Below are 17,071 nucleotides of genomic sequence, written 5' to 3'. Positions count from 1 at the left end.
AAACAGTAAGCTAAAACATTTCAATGCCATCTTTTTGCATTTACCAGTGAAAGCCACCGTAACATTTTAATTGGCTGAAACACGTAATTTAAAAAAACATTTGCATTTTCAATTACCTAAATTTGAATGAAAATGGTTATTATACTAGGCAACAATTACCAGAGCTATGCTGTTCTCAATATAGAGAATGTTTAACACCTTCTTGACCAGGGGTGCTTTGAGCTTTTATGACCAGAGAAAAATGTAACCTTTTGGAATATTGCATTCTAAAGGTTTTTTTGTTTTTTCTTTTTGGTTAAGCTTTCTTATAGTTAACCTCAATTTTTTTGCTTTCTTTTTTTTAAAGATAGACATATTGTGCTTTCTAATTATTTAAAATGGAACACTACAGTGGGGAAAATAAGTATTTGATACACTGTCAAATTTAGCAAATTTTCCCACCTACAAATAATAGAGAGGTCTGTAATTTTATTGTGGGTACACATCACCAGTGAGAGACAGAATCTATACAAAGAGTGACAATAAATCAAATTGTATGAGTTTTAAATGATTTTTTAGCATTTTATGGCATGAAATATTCTGTCTCTCACAGACCTGTTAAGTTTTCTTTAAGAAGATTCTCCTACTTTGCACTCATTACTTGTATTAATTGGACTTATTTCTATAAAACAAGAGCTGTCTAAGGACACCAGAGACAAAATTGTGAACGTGAACAAGGCTGGGATGGGCTACAGGACAATAGGCAAGCAGCTTAGTGAGAAGGCATTAACTGTTGGTGTAATTATTAGAATATGGAAGAAACACAAGACATCTGTCGATCTTTCTCGATCTGGGGCAAGATCTCACCTTGTGGGGTAAGGATAATTCTGAAAAAGGTCAGGAATTAAAAGAACCTGAAGAGAGCTGGGATTACTGTTAGTAACATATTATGCTATCATGTATTAAAATCCTGCAGAGCAGGCAGGGCCCCATTTGAAGTTCACCAAAAACCATCTGGATGATCTAGAGGAGGCATGGGAGAAGGTCATGGGGTCAGATGAAACCAAAATAGAACTTTTCGGTATCAACTCCATTCGCTGTGTTTGAAGGAAGAAGGAGGATGAGTACAACCCCAAAAACACCATCCCAACCATGAAGCATGGGGGTGGAAACCTCATACTTGGGGGTGCTTCTTTGCCAAGATGACAGGATGACTGCAGCATACTGAAGGAAGGATAGATGGGGCCATGTATTGTGAGACTATAGCCAACAACCTCCTTCTTTCAGAGCATTGAACATGGCTGGGTCCTCCAGCATGACAATTATACAGCCAGGGAAACTGACGAGGGAGCGGCCCGCAAAAAGCATTTCAAGGAACTGGAGTGGCCTAGCCAGTCTCCAAATCTGAACCAAATAGATAATCATTGGAGGGAGCTGAAACTCAATATTGCCCAGTAACAGACTCGAAACCTGAAAGATCTGGAGAAGATGTGTATGGAGGGGGGGGGGGGGGGGGACGACAAATCTGCTGCAGTGTGTGCAAACCTGGTCAAGACCTCTGTAATTGCAAACAAAGGTTTCTGTATCAAGTATTAGGTTCTGTTTTCCTGCATCAAATTTTTATTTTATACAATAAAATACTAAATAAGTATTTAAAAACCACACAATGGGACTTTTCGATTTTTTTAGAGCTTCTGTCTCTTGCAGGTGAAATGTACATATGATAAAAATTACAGACCTCCCCATTCTTTGTAGGTGGGAAAACATGGAAAATCATCTGGGCATCAAATACTTATTTTCCCCAATGTATCGGTTTATTTTGTAGGTGATATTTGGGGAAAACAGTTAGTTTTTCCAGATTTTTTCCATGCTCTGTTTTAATGGAATCTGTCAGCTCTGTATGAGGTATGGATCTATGTACCCTTGGATTTTGGACATAGGAAAAGGAAATAGACTAAACTTTTGTTTCTTGAGAGTGAGGTGTGTAACTCCGCACTTTTATAATTAGGCTGAACAATTAGAGAGGCAGGCCGAGCCTCAGCGGTATGTTTCCTCCCCGCCTTGCTTTCCCTGATTGATGTACAACCCCTTAAATTCTTAATGTCGCTCCCATGCTGCTGTAAAAAATAAATCATGTCTCCAGCCAAAATATAAATCTACATAACATTTATTACCGGTTCAACTACATGATTTTGAGAACATGCTATTTGCCTTTACATTAACCGCTTCCAGACATTTATGACCAGACATTTTTTTTTTGATAGATGCGGATTTATAGGCTATTAAGTTGCTTCGGGTATTTTTGAATATTCTTTTTTTATTAGTTATACAGTATTTCTTATATTATTTTTCTATTTCCTTTCACTTTTATATAGACACAAAATATACATTTGATTACAAAAGAGCAAAAATATTAGTTTATTAGGAAAATCTGAAAAGCAGGCTCTAGTACTCTTGGGTACTTGAAGTCTGTATACAAGATGAGATACACAAGGCTGCGGGATATCCCGTTAATATAAATGAGCTGTCGGTGTCCCCCTTATCACTACTAGGGGTCAACGACTGTTGTGTTTAAAGGCTTCTCAGATCATCACTCCAACAGGGCACAGTGTGTCCCTCCACAGCACCAAGCGTTTCAAGGCAAAATTGAAGCGCTCACCATAAGGCCAGAACAGAACCTGGAATCATTGCTAAAAACGATATGGCTCATAGTAGTCCAGGTTCCTCATTTATGACCTTACTGCAAATTAGGGCAATGATGGCAGAGACAGGATGCGTAATGGAGGCGTCATCTGGATGACGGACAAGAAAAAACTGCTAGAAATTGCCAGACCAAAAGTTACCTTCATTGGGTGGTCTGTCTTTGCTGTCCAGATCCTTTTCACTGCGTGTGCATGTACTCACGTAACCACTGCTCCCAATACCATCAGATTGGTGAAAAAAAGCCTTGGTCACAACTGTCTATTTCTTTATCCTGCTCCTCCTCTCAAAGTTTGTCAACTGGGCAAAATGTCAAGTGTGTGGTAGATCTCTCACTACAAGGTACACTACCCAAAAGTAGTCTCTGGGAGCCTTTTGTATAGGGCAGTGGGAGGAGCCTGTTGCATCCTTTTTATGGCAAGACCCAGGCCCAGAATTATCAAACTATATAAAACAAAAACTGGTATAAATGGGCTGCAGCAACCAATCACAGCACAGACTTCAGCTTTGGTAAAATGAAAGCATAGCTGTGATTGGCTGCTGTGGATCGGCAATCTGTTAATATTGAGGACTGCAAATAATGATCATGATAATGATTTATAGCCGTCAATCTTGGCCACTTCCCACTATAAACCCAGTGGGGACACTGTAATACATTGCTGATTTTCCCTTTAACTGGGTTACGGGATTTCCATGCCAGTACTACAATGCTGATTGCCAACCGCCAAGACGTTAGCGGTTGCTAACTCATATTGATCCATATAAAAGAAAATAAAAGTTCAAGAATAACTTTTTTAAACTAAAGATTTAAACTAGAAGAGTGCTGAAGACAAATGATTCTCTGCAGTGAATTAACAGTGTTGAGTCTTTTTATATCCACGAGGGAACCCCCGGCTCCTGTCCCTACATCAAAGAAGCATTCCATAAAAGTTGGCCAGAGCTATGTTTGGCTGGGATTTGTTGACTGCCTTGCCTTCCTCAATGCCAAGCATCTTTAAGCGGGGTGAGATCAGTTTGCAATCCCTACTGTGAAAGTGACAGATCCTAAATATATGGCCAGCATAGACCATGAATCTGCATTAAAAAACACTTAATGTTTTGCAACGTTTTAATCGGTTCAAATATGTAGTCCGCATTTGGACCAAATCTGAAAGGAAAAAAAAAATAGACTAGATGTGCGAGAGAAGAGAAAAGAATAATGTAAGAAGAAATAAGTTTACACAAAGAAAAGAAGATTATGGGAATATTAGTGTTATCCTGTAATCCGTTGCAATTTCTGGGAGAACCCTGCACCAGGGGTCACCACCATTTGCCCTACACCTGAGGACCCCCCCCTGTGTAGGGGTGAAACTAGTTATGGTGGTGTGTTAGGTTTTAATTTGCTACATCCACAGTCCTTATCACCTAGTAGTCTGCAGCTACGTAGAAACATTAGTGTACCACCGGCAGGTGGACAAAAGTGTATGATGAACTAGTAGACTGTGGGAGAGAGATTTTAACAAATTTAAGGTGTCTATTGATATCATTTTACTACACAAAGGAGTTTATTAAAAGTTAAGTTTTATATATAGTTTTCCAAGGGAGATCCAGGGCCCTTTGGGCTAATGGCCCTTTGCGCCAGTGTGTTATTAGCTTCTAGATCTGTTCACACTGGTGTGGACTGGCGGCCATCACCTCTGCTTGCTGTGTCTATGGGGTGGTGCGGCCCTGGCTGTTGGGCTGTTGGGTTGCACCCCGTCATGGGCAGGGATGATCAAACATCGGGAATCGTTAGGTTCGATCGAACTCGAACCTTCTCGAACCTTCGTCATTTGATTCCCGATGCCTTCCCGTTCTGTTAGGAAGGTTGAGCAAGCCTGAGTACCGCCTGGAAAACAGGGATACAGCCTATTACCTAGGCTGTATCCCTGTTTTCCAGGCAGTACTCGGCACTGGCTTTGCGGTGGTGGTGGTGGTCGCCAATCGACACTGCACCAATGTTAGAGTGGGAACTCTGAACGTGGTACATGAGGCAATATGGTTGCATCAAATTTATAAAATTATATATACATTTTTAATGTTGTTTTTTAATGTAGCTGAAAAGCTTTAGTATCAAAGATTTCCTTGTTCTCCAGGCTTGTGCAGATGTATAATTTTCCTGCCGCGCCACCATTGGGAAAATGACAATGTTCCTATTGAAAAAGTCCTTCAAGGGATGAGAAGGATCCTGAAAAGCGGACCCCTTCTACTGAAACAGACTGTATCAGTTGATGTAACCATTATATTTTTCAAAAACCTTTTTTTAATCCCTTCGAATAACCTACTGATAGATTCTACAAGGGCATGGGATGGGGAGTGAGGCCATACTTTTATATAGAAGGTCCCTTTATCCATTAATGGTTATGTTACATCTTATTTCTTTTTAAATGCTGTGGTTCGGTGCACTTGGGGCGGTCCTTTAGGTGTGCTGTAGGAGGTGGCACTGAATGCTACAGGTCCGCCCATAGTGCACTGATTCAACTCATTTACATAAGAAGAAAGAATAACATATGTCCTTATGGGGCAGTGGGCCTTCTAAACCAAGGTGTGGTCGCACTCCCTGTCCCTTGTCCTATTAGAAGCAGGTTAGATTCATTTAAACATGATTGGGCAGATTTTAGATACTATGTTGCCTTGTCTGAAAAAGAGTTGTTGTTTATAAGAAAGTCAGTGTAGGTGGCACTAGAGCAGTGTCAGGTGTCAGCACGCTCTGCGGTGGTGATTGACAAGCAAACAGGGCACAAGGCAGTGCGAAACAGACTGTTACCTTGTACCCTGTTTGGGGTCTTCGCACAGTTATCCAAATCATATTTGTGTTGATTTGTGCAAAATAAAGAGTCTTCAAAGTCATCAAAAGGATAAGTGCAGCTACAAATGTGCCAATATTTTGGGGAATTTGAGAATAGACCTTAAAGGGGTACTCTGGGACGGTGCCTTTTATCATATATGCCTGGGTATAGGTTGTTTGAAAATAATAAAACTCTCTTACATTCCTGGCTGCCACCAGTATCTTACCGATCCGTCCCACTATTCAGCTGCTTTCGGAACCTATTGTTGAGATGTTGCAGTCCCATCCAGATAACCAGGGGCTGTAGCGATTTCCCACCTCAGTCACTGATTTACTTGGGTGGACCTGCAACGTCACAGACCCAGCATCTGGAAGCGGATGAACAGCTTCTTTGTTCTGAACATGGGTACGACATGTGACCCATGGCTCTATTCATTCCTATGAAGCCACCGGAAAGAGCAGAGTAAGCTGTAAAGTGCTTACTCTGCTCTTTCCGGTGGCTCTATAGGAATGAATAGAATTATGGGTCGCATGCCTTACCCATGGCTCTATTGAAAACAAAGAATCCAGGGGTCCGATACGGGGATCGGCAGGGGGTACGAAGGCCGGACCCCCGCAATCACTTACTTGTCCCCTAAACCTCTTTAAGGTTTTTTTTTAAGCTCCCCAAACACCCCTTTAATTCCCCATATTTAATCTTTTAGAGAAAAAAAACCTCAAAGTTTCTATGCAAATGCATCCGATCACTTTGTAGCTTGTCACCTGCAGCTTGTCATTTTGCTGAAGTCAATTACTTTACTGCCAAATATCGATGAGACTTGACATACTGTATATTTAAGAAATGCAATACTGATTTCCAATTAACTGATAAGTGACTGAGGAAGCAGGGGGTGCCACTTGGGCGCAGGAGACCTGTATGATATGTCGAATGATTTTATCACAAAAAAACTATGAATATTATTAGTAATATATATTATGTAATTTTAGGATTATGAACAGATGATAAAACAAATATAAATGTGTTAATATTGTGTACGCAGAGTCTAAAAGACTTTATCTGTATTACATGTAGGTACTGGCAAATAAATGATGTTCAAATATAAGCTTTATGTATTAGAGAAGGGTGACTTAAAGAGAATGGGGGAGATTTGTCAAAGGGTGTAAAATTTTAACTGGTGCAAACTGGCCACAGCAACCAATCACAGCTCAGCTTCCAGCTCTGGTGAAAGGAAAGGGAGCTGTGATTGGTTGCTGTGGCCAGTTTACACCAGTCTAAATTTTACACCCTTTGATAAATCTTCCCCAATGTGTCATCAGAAAATGATCTATTGTTTCAATCAAGTTTTTATGTGAAATATGTTTTTTGAATAATCTTTGCAAAAAAATTTTATTTTATAAATGTCTATTTTACCATCTATATAATAAAATAATCCTCAAGTTGTGCAGTTTTCATTCTGGCCACTAAGACTATAACTAAGTTGATACTTCCTGTTCTGTAAAGATAATTTCCCAGCAAGGTCCTCTTTATCATCACAGACAAGGTGACACCAGTATATACTGTAGCTAAAAGAAGTACACACAATGGCTGCAGTGCACAACTCAGGAACTCCCTCCCTGTAGAGTGACATCTATAAAGGTCACTTAGCGTGCCCAAAATCCTTTCTCATTCATCTGATTGGGGCAGGTCCGGTCTTTGATCTATGGTGCAAGGAGCTTGTTGTTAATGCATATTTCTAAATGCTGTTAAAACAGCTCAGGCATGACAGCAAATAAGGGTACTTGATGATGTCTCAGTATACCCTGCCCAGAACTGGCTAAGAATATGTCACTTTATCAACTACAAACAACAAATTAAAAAAAAAAAAAAAGTTCACACTAAGTTAAAAAAAAAAAAAAGAAGAAAAGACTGATGTCCGTTATTACGGCACTTTAAATGACCTTTATAGAATGCATTTAAGTCAATGGAATGACGGCCACCCAGTGCACACAGTTTATTAAATAATGGACGTTGTTTGCATGGACTTCAAAATAATGACAATGACAATTATTCAGACTCTTCTTTTTTCACCGTCCTTTCACCTTCTTTACTATTAAATTCAATGGACTTTTCAATTGAAGCCACACCCAAAGGGCAATCAGTCCACCTGAGCTAGAATAATGTACAAACAGCCTGCATTATAATGACGGGGGGCTAAAACGCAAAATGATTGGCGTCATTTCGAACGCAAAATGAGGGACATCATTTTAAAAAATAATTAAACGGAAAGAAAAAACGTCATGTGAACAGAGCCAAACAGTGCTATGAATAGCAGGGATTAACCCGTTATTTCATTTTCTCCTGTTTGTTTGCCCGGTGAAGTTTCTATACAACTATGTGGGTCAACAAATCATGACTGCTCAGCTCATAGTAGAAGTTTTTTAATCTGTCACGCTATCTTTAGAGATCTCGCTTTTGCAGTGTGGTACGGATTATAGTCTATACCATATGCCAATCTTTACTTGTTGATTGTGTCAGTTTTTGAGATACCTGTTTTCATAAGGGATATTTGCAGGGACAGTGAGGGCCAGGGGTGCCTGCCAAGGTTAGTGTTCAGGGATAGGCACAGGGAAAGATATAGGGATAACTATTTAGGGTCATATTTTTTTTAGTTTGTTTTTAATCATTTGTCGCCTGCTTTTCCACCATTCATTCCTATTTGTTACCTGCATTTTATAAAAGTTCTGGAAAATCCCAAACTAGGCATCAAATCTGTAACATTACTAAACTTTAAAAAAAAATCATATTGATCTTGTTTCCTTGCCTCACTGCTTCTCTTCATGATCTTGCTTCTATGCCCCATGGCTGCTCTTCTCTGCTGTTTCTGAATAGATAGTGTTGATACATGACGTCATGAGCCTGACAACATATATAACCATGTCCGTCGCTCAGAATCCACCATTGACTTTAAGCCGAAAGCACAATTACATAGAAGGGTTGAACATGGTTACCGAGTCCTGACATCATAGTCAAGTGACCTTCCGACAGGAACAAACGCTTTAAAAAGATTCCCTTTAAATACACAAGCTACATGGAGACCTAAGCTTAAAAATATTCAGCGTATCAAGGCAGCACGGCTCTGCCCAACATCCTAGGCACGGTGCGCGCAGCTGTTCTCAACAATATATTTAGCTTATCGATTTCTTTTTATAATTGGTCTCAGCTTACTTGTAAATACTGTCTGCTTCCAAGCACTTGAAAATGACAGAGTAAAGATTGTTGTCTGATGTCCCACCGTGGCTTCTCCCAGCAGCGATGCAAGCCGTCCCCAAACCAGACAATAAATCATCGGTGAGGCTCAGGGACTCTCCTGGCAATAGACAAAAGAAATGGGAAAATAAATAATACAACTCACAGGGGATTATAATAACAATGCATAATAGTCACCGGAATAAATTATTAGCAATGAGAGCGTAGGATTTGTGGGGAATCTCAAAGGGATGGTTGAGTTTACTAAAAAAAGAGGTCATTATAGCATATGGAAATATACTAAAGAATTCATCATAGCAATCGAGATCATGAATAGCGCACCTACAGTAGTCCGCTGGATGGGTTTGTCATAGACGTGCGTTATGCTCTTTTATTCCTCCTGATCTACAAAGTGGGCACATTACAAATGGACAATGAGGGCAACAAAGCCCATGGATATAAAATAATCAAAACCACCAAGAAAAAAGCATATGCACAAAAAAACAGGTGCACATCAGAAAAATAAATAACTTTACTGAAAATCACCTAGAGGCTATGTTCACACTTGGTTTAACAGCGTCCGTTGCATAGCAACAGACAATGTTAAACTGCCGGCCGCCGGGCAGCATTCAGGATGTTCCTGCAGCCGATACCTCTGTAGGAACATTCTGTTTTTGACATTTACTTGCAGGCACTGTAAGGTGTAGCCGCAAATCAATTAACCATTCACTTCAATGTAATGGGCGGCCGTCGCCGTACATTACATTGTGTGAACAGCTATTTTCCCTGAGCAACGTCTGGAAATAATAGTCGGGTATATTATTTTAACGCCCGTTCTAAAGAACTGCCATTAACATAACGATGTGTGAACACAGCAGGCGGCATTCCATTGAATTCAATACTATGTCAACCCTGCAGTAAAGAACGGACGCTGATTACATTGCAATCAGCGTCCGTTCCTTACTAAAATCTAACATTGGGCGAACATAGCCTTAGGCTATGTTGCCACTGTGTTATTATTTCCTCTCTGTTTTTTAAAAGAAAAAATAACGGGTATCATTTTGGCCACCCGTCAGTGCAATGGCGGCTGTTGGTTATTCTAGTTCAGATGGACTGAATACCCTTTGGATGAAAAGTCCATTGAAGTTAATAGTAAAAAAGGACGGTGAAAAAAGAAAAACTGCATGAACAGCTAAAAAAATAACGTCTAATGTCTACAAAAGACATGATCATTATTTTGATGTCTGCCCAGACAACGTCCGTTATTTAAAACATTGTGTGCATTCAACGTCCGTCATTCCATTAACTTCAGTGCATTACATTGAAGTCAAATAAATCATAGCAAAAATGGACATCTTTTTTTATAGAAAAAGCGTACACTTTTTCTGTTTTTTGAATGTTGCTTGAACATAGCCATGGGCTGTGTTCACACTGTGTAAAAAAATGAGAAAAGGCAGACCTTTTTTCTTAAAATAACACCCGTTATTGCCGAAATGTAATTGAAGTCAATAGAATGACGGCCACCCAATGCACTTATTGTATTGAATAACAGACGTCATTTGCACAGATGTCAAATTAATGTTCATGACAATTATTCACAGACGTTATTTTGCAAAAAACAGACATTAATATTTTAAGTTGTTCACACACATTTTTTTTTCATGGTCCTTTCACCATCTTTACTACTAAATTAAATGGACCGTCACCCAAGAACCACACCCAAAATTGCCTGGAATAGAACAATGTACCAACAGCCGTCATTGTAGTGATGGGTGCCAAAATGGACATCATTTTGAGGGGGAAAAATGGACAAAAAAAAAAAAATGTCATGTGAACTTAGACTTAGGTTGGGTTCACACTCTGTAAAAATGACATCTGTCCTTTATAACAACGGCCGTTATTTGCTCAATGTGTGAACATTGCATACAATATATCTAAAAGGAGCAGAGAATGAGAGACAAGGCAAGGTACTGTATACCACCCTGCATGGAGAAAGAATATAGGGTCAGGGGGGGAAGCATATATTTTAGATATATTGTATAGGTGATTTTTTTTTTTTTGTCTCTTCAGCCCATTATGTGGGTAGGGGGGAGGGGATTGGTATTGTTTGCTATCATATTGTATATAATGTATAACATTTGTATGTAAGTTTTTATGCTGGGGAAATTGCTCTATATTCAGGGCTCGATGTATTGCTTTGCTTCCTTTTGTGGGAATATATGTATGTTAAAAACGAAAATAAAAGTTAAGTTCTTTTGGGGGCGGCCCTTTTACATGTAGCCCAATCACAAGATCGGTGCTCGTTTGCAAAGCCTTTCAATCGATCAATCAATCAAATAAATCAAACGATTGCTGCATTGTTCATGAAGCCTATTAACTTCTTGATGGTTGTCCACACATTCACATTTACACGAGAAGATGTGCAAACAACTACCGATGATGCCTATAGAAAAGATGCAATCACCCGATGAACCAGAGATTTCAGGTTTGTCAGCTCATCGCCACCCCTTTTATGTGATTACAAAAGTTACTGCCTGCCTATAATCAGTCTGTGTAAAAAGAAGACAAGAATTAAATAAAACTGGTTTGGGATAGATAGATAGATAGATAGATAGATAGATAGATAGATAGATAGATAGATAGATAGATAGATAGATAGATAGATAGATAGATAGATATGTGCCTTGGATTACAAGCATAATTTGTTCCAGGACTGTGCTTGTAGTCCAAATCACTCTTAAACCAAAGCAAATTTTCCGATAAGAAATCATTGAAATGCAGACAATTGGTTCCAAAGCCAAAAATGTAAAACAAATGATAAAACATTTAGAAGCAGCTGAATATGATATATTATAAGTTACTGTACAGTACAGCAATCATCATGTGGAGTATAATGTATAGTAAGTGCATAAACCTGAAGAAACAGCATCAGTTTGTAGATACAGGATGGAGCTGCAGATCCCCATAATGCAGTAGCGTAGTACAACAGGCTAGAATAGAGAAGCAGGGCTGCTTGGTCACATGACAGCAATGGGGAAAGGGTGTGCAGAGCTGTGCAGGAGGACAGCGACAGAAACTTTATATACAACAGTGTGTATAGCTGAGTGGGACTGCAGGCAGATTATAGCAGTAGTGTGTATAGCTGAGTGTAAGTGCAGGCAGATTATAGCAGCAGTGTGTATAGCTGAGTGTGAGTGCAGGCACATTATAACAGCAGTGTGTATAGCTGAGTGTAAGTGCAGGCACATTATATAAGGAATGGAGAGGATGGAAAACACAAGGGCTGACAGAGACTGCAGGGAGCATAAAGGAATAAGCAGGGCAGATGTGGGCAAATAAATGCAGCACTCTCTGTCCGGGGAGAGGGGTTACAGCTATGAAGAGATTACCTCCACATTCCTGTCCCCTGATGTAAGTCCCAGCCTAAAGTGGATCTGCTATGATTTGAAAGGTGAGGGAAACTTCCTGGGTCCGAGTACAGTACTGCAGGCCCCGCTGTACAGACCATGCCCCTCCCCCCTCCCACCCAGTACAGGGAGCTTTTACACCAAAGCGATGCTCTTAAACCAAGTTACAATTTTGAAAAACTATGAGCTCTTCTTGCAAAAAAAACACTCTCAATTCAAGTTACTCTTAAACCAAGGTACAACTGTGTGTGTATGTGTATATATATATATATATATATATATATATATATATTTATTTATCTGTATCCCTGTGCGTTCATATTTCATCTGCAAAGACACTGATGTGCGTACTTCATGCCAGCCATGTTTCCCAATACTCTTACCATAAGCCAAACCTTTTTCCATATATAGTACAATACCTCATTGGTGACAGATTTGTATTCTTTTCGATGGCTTATTTTCATGATTACGGTTAGTATTTCTCCATTAGCTTATTAGTTTATTGATTTATGTATATAGGTTTTCCAAGAACATTACAGTGGCGCCAGCTAACACTGTGACAATATTACGCAGGTTGAAAATATATACAGCATCCAATTCTTCTTATCATACATCGATATACATCGTCACCCATTGTGTTACTTTTATTTCCATGTATTTCATGTAGTAGTCTCTAAGCGTGTTTTATACCTCTTATTGTTTTTCTGTGGATGATATATATAAAAGGGTATCTGGGCATATATGGCATATCCACAGAATATGCCATATATGATTGATGAGGATCCCAAAGGGAAACACACCTACCTTAAGATCAATGGTCCTCTGACCATCTCCGATCTGCTTGTGGCTGCCAGAGGTGGTCGGGAAGCCACAACAGCCAAGCTGAGCTGCCTGACCTAGATGACATGCCTCTCTTAGGTTGGTGTAGCAACCAGCTCTATGTGCAATTACCATTAAAGATATTTTCAGGCTAATATGATTGATCACATATTCAGAGAACAGGCCATCAATTGCTGACTGTCAGGGTGCTGAAACCCCGCACCCACACTGGTCAGGCTGCTCGGCACCTGCACTGCACTACGAACAGGGCTGAAAACCATTGGCTCTGTTTACAGGGTATTGGTGGCACCATGTAACTGCAGCTCAACTCAGCTCCCTGCAGTAACCAGGCCAAGACAATACTCAGTGAATGGAGCCAACTGTGTTCAATGTGTAGTGCAGGTGCCAAACAGCTGAACAGCGTCTGTGCCGGGTGTCAGCACCGCCCCAAACAGTAATAGATGGCCTATCACCACTTCTCAGTTCATTTCCCTGCAGTAATCGGGCCAAGACAAGTTAATGGAGCCAACTGTGTTCGCTGTGTGGTGCAGGTGCCCAAGAGCTAATCGGTGTCCGTGCTGGGCGTCAGCACATTGCTGATCAGTGATTGAAAACCCATTTACTATGGGAGTTCTGCAAACAAAATGTGTTAAGAATTCAGCTTGTTTTTTTTTTTTTACTTCCTGACCACACAACTGCGACCAGACCAGAGGGGCCCAGGGGGCCTCAAACGCAAGATATGTGCCATACTAAAGGTTGGACCTACATCCAGGGCTGTGGAGACGTAGCTAGTTGTGGCTGGAGTCAGAAAAAATGTATCCCAGCCAAAAAAAATAAATAAATCTTTCGAAATTTTATAATTGAATTTTCATGTGAAATGTTATAAATGTTCCCAAATCAATATACTTTATGTTCTATCAATCTAAGCCCCTTATTTATTGAATCCAGAAAAAAAGGGTGAAGCATTTCCTCCATATTTCAGTAATAAGGCACAGGCCCTATTAGTTAGTGGTCACTATTTGGTAGTTTTTATCTGTGCTGTTCTCTTCCTGGATGTTGGATGACTGTATGTGAACAGCAGTGTAATTTGAAGATATCCTGTGTAATATAGAGAAGAAGAAGAAGGAGGAGGAGAAGCCATAAGTAGTATAGCAGTAACCTTTGTCCTAAATGTGGTGATTGTGCATTATTTATCAGTTTGCTATGGCTGCAGCAGGCTGTGTGTGTGTGTGTGTGTGTGTGTGTGTGTGTGTGTGCGTGCGTGTGCATGTGTGTGTGTGTGTGCGCTCGCTATGGCTGCAGCAGGTAGGCCTGCTGAGTCAGATCTACTTTACACCAGTGTGATAAATAACTCCCCTGTTTCCCGTTGTAGCCGCGCCTCAGAGGCACTAATTGTGGTGGGAACCAGGATGGGTCATTCTGATATGTATTTGTCAAGCCCGTTGAAATGATGAGTTGTGTCATCTTCAGCATGGGAGAAAGGGAACTGGATGCCATGAATTGGCCCAATTAGTAAGATCTTTATGTACATGGAACAATAGCTATAGTACAACAGAAGACGAGGTAAGGGGTTAGCATGTATATGGAAGGAAAACATAACCAATAGGTGGTACTGAAGATAATGAATTATAGACCCAACGTGATCAAGTGGTTATGATTTCTGATGGCTACGTAAAGAGATGTCAGGTCATGAATTTAAATAAAGTCTACATTGCATGCACAATTGACTAGAATCATAGGGTGTTTTGAGCAAGCCATTAAAGGATGGTGGGTGGAGTAGGTGACGTCATTCTTTTCTGAAGGTTCTCCTGGGTGGCTGTGGGTAGAGGATGAATATGTGTTGTTTTGGATTAGGAATTAAAATGTCAGAAAGATTGATGGTAATAAGGCTGCTGAGTCGTGATCCGAGGAGATCATGAGTCACCTTATTTTTGTTATAAAAGGGATACGTTACATACATAATATTAGGAGGGTTGACAAATGACAAGTCATCTAGTTCAACTTACAATCATGCAATGACGATCACGAGAAAGGCAAAAAAAAATTCATAATCAGGTTGTTAATGAAAACTCTTTTTGTGCCAATGGTAAAAGCTTTTTTTCTGTTAGGAGTCCTAACAGCATATTATTACGAGAAAATAGTATTTTTTACTGGTACCTACCCCATAATGCCTTGTGAAAGAAAAATATTTGTTGGGCGACATTACCGAAGAAAAAAATAAAAATTAAAATGCAACAATGCACAGTAATTTTCACTGTATGGTAAGTTGATTGTATGGTAAAAGTGATATGCTACATTTATTCTACAATTCTATACAATTCCACCAATACCTAATGTGGTTAATTTTTCTTTTTTTTTTCATCACCATGTTCAGTCTATAGTCTCCTGCAAAGAGTCTTATTGAGTGGCTGGAAAGGAGGTGAGGCATGCTGCTTCACCTAGCTATAACTAGGGATTGGTGAGGTCGAGGTCTTAAAGGACAACTCCCATGAAAAACTTTTTTCCAGTAATTGAAGCACATTACAAAGTTATATAACACTGTAATATACTTCAATCACCTGTCTGTCCTCCTTCCCTGTCTTTTCCCCCCTCAACCCCCCACCAGGAAGTGTAAGAAACTCCTTCATACCTAATTACTGTCGTCACCAGGCTCCTCTATCAGCTCCTTCTAGTGACCATGTGTCATCAGCAGGAGGGCTGGTCTAGGTCCTGTTACACCAGCCTCCCCCTCCCCTGCCTGGTCAGGTGACTCAGCTTGCTCAGCTCCCATTGACTGAGCAACTGTAAGCCATCTGACATTCTGCAACTCAATAATGACTCGTGACTGACTCCTGGCACATAACCAGCTACAGGACCCCCTCCCCCATACTCCCTCCTGCTGCAGTGGACTCAGTGAGTGAGTGAGTCATGTCACTTGCTTATCCTTCTCCTCACTCCCGGCATGTCAGCTACACAGACCCCGTCTTATCTCTCCCCTGCTGCCCTGACCTAATTAGGGACGGCGATCCTGCAGAATGTACACTACAGTGAAGTGAAAGTATGTGTGTGCAGCTTCAGTGTGTGTATATAGCAGCCTGACTGAAGAGAGCGAGAGGGGGGGTCATGTTTAGTGTATGATGGGAGTTGTAGTCAATGGAGGGGCAGGCACTTGCAGTGTCACAGCAGGGGGCTGGCTTGTCACAGCAGCCAAAGTGCATCATGGGAAGCTGAAACCAGGAAGCAAGGAAGAAATGAAGAACAAGACTAGAAATCAGAAGGTACACAGACGGTGGGAAATTCAAACAGTGACAGCTCAGGAGGGATGATAAGTATAAAAGCTATGTTTCTGATTGGTTTTTGGGTTTTTTTCTTAGCACAGGAGTTGTCCTTTAACACTAAGCCCTTGACCAATATTAACTCTTTTTCTTTAAATGCATCTGTTATTGTAGATATTTTATATTCTTTGCCTTAAACTACTGCAATTATAGGGTTTTGCTTTAGGATAGGTTCACATACCATAAAATAAAAAAATAAAAAACAACAAAAAAACTGACCTATTTTCAGAAAATAGGTAGAAAAAACTGACTTAAGCGACTCTGTACCCACAATCTGTCCCCCCCCCCCCCAAACCGCTTGTATCTTCAGATAGTGGCTTTCATAATCTGTCCTGGGGTCCATTCGGCAGGTGATGCAGTTATTGTTCTGAAAAACAACTTTTAAACTGTGTCAAACGGCCGTGGCCTAGAGTGTCTGTGCATTATGCTGGCACAACCTCCCTTTCCTTCTCTTCCTGCCCTATTCATCATTAGGAATGCCCCAGGCAGGTATTCTCCTATTCCTCAGTTGTCTGAACACTGCACATGTGCCTTAGCGATCCAGCCCATGTGCCGTGCTGACACAGGTAATGAATAGTAGAAAATCTGCCTGGAGCATTCCTAATGATGAAGAGGACGGGGAGGAGGGACAGAGAGGTTGTGCCAGCCTAATGCATACACACTCTAGGCCGCGGCCAATTGGCACAGGGCTGCAAGTTTAAAAGTTGTTTTTCAGCACAATAACTGCATCACCTGCCGAACGGACCCCAGGGCAAATCTTGGATTAAAAGCAAGCAGCTATCCGAAGGTACAAGTGGTTTGGTGTGGGCAGTTTGTGGGT

At 40.5% G+C, this 17,071-nt stretch overlaps 1 protein-coding gene across 2 annotated transcripts in view; it reads right to left on the bottom strand.

The window, feature by feature from the left end:
* The window catches only part of ASTN2 (astrotactin 2), a 526,582-nt gene that overhangs the window by 23,150 nt on the left and 486,361 nt on the right, over positions 1-17,071 (bottom strand). For both annotated transcript variants that reach the window (XM_069943247.1, XM_069943248.1), the window contains exon 19: positions 8,691-8,832. In XM_069943247.1, the coding sequence (XP_069799348.1) occupies positions 8,691-8,832 (142 nt within the window). The remainder of the gene's footprint in view (positions 1-8,690; positions 8,833-17,071) is intronic.

Source organism: Dendropsophus ebraccatus, chromosome 10 (genome assembly GCF_027789765.1).
Source record: "Dendropsophus ebraccatus isolate aDenEbr1 chromosome 10, aDenEbr1.pat, whole genome shotgun sequence".
NCBI lineage: Eukaryota > Metazoa > Chordata > Amphibia > Anura > Hylidae > Dendropsophus > Dendropsophus ebraccatus.
Note: the sequence above shows the minus strand (reverse complement) of the source record. Positions and strands in the feature narration are given on the sequence as shown.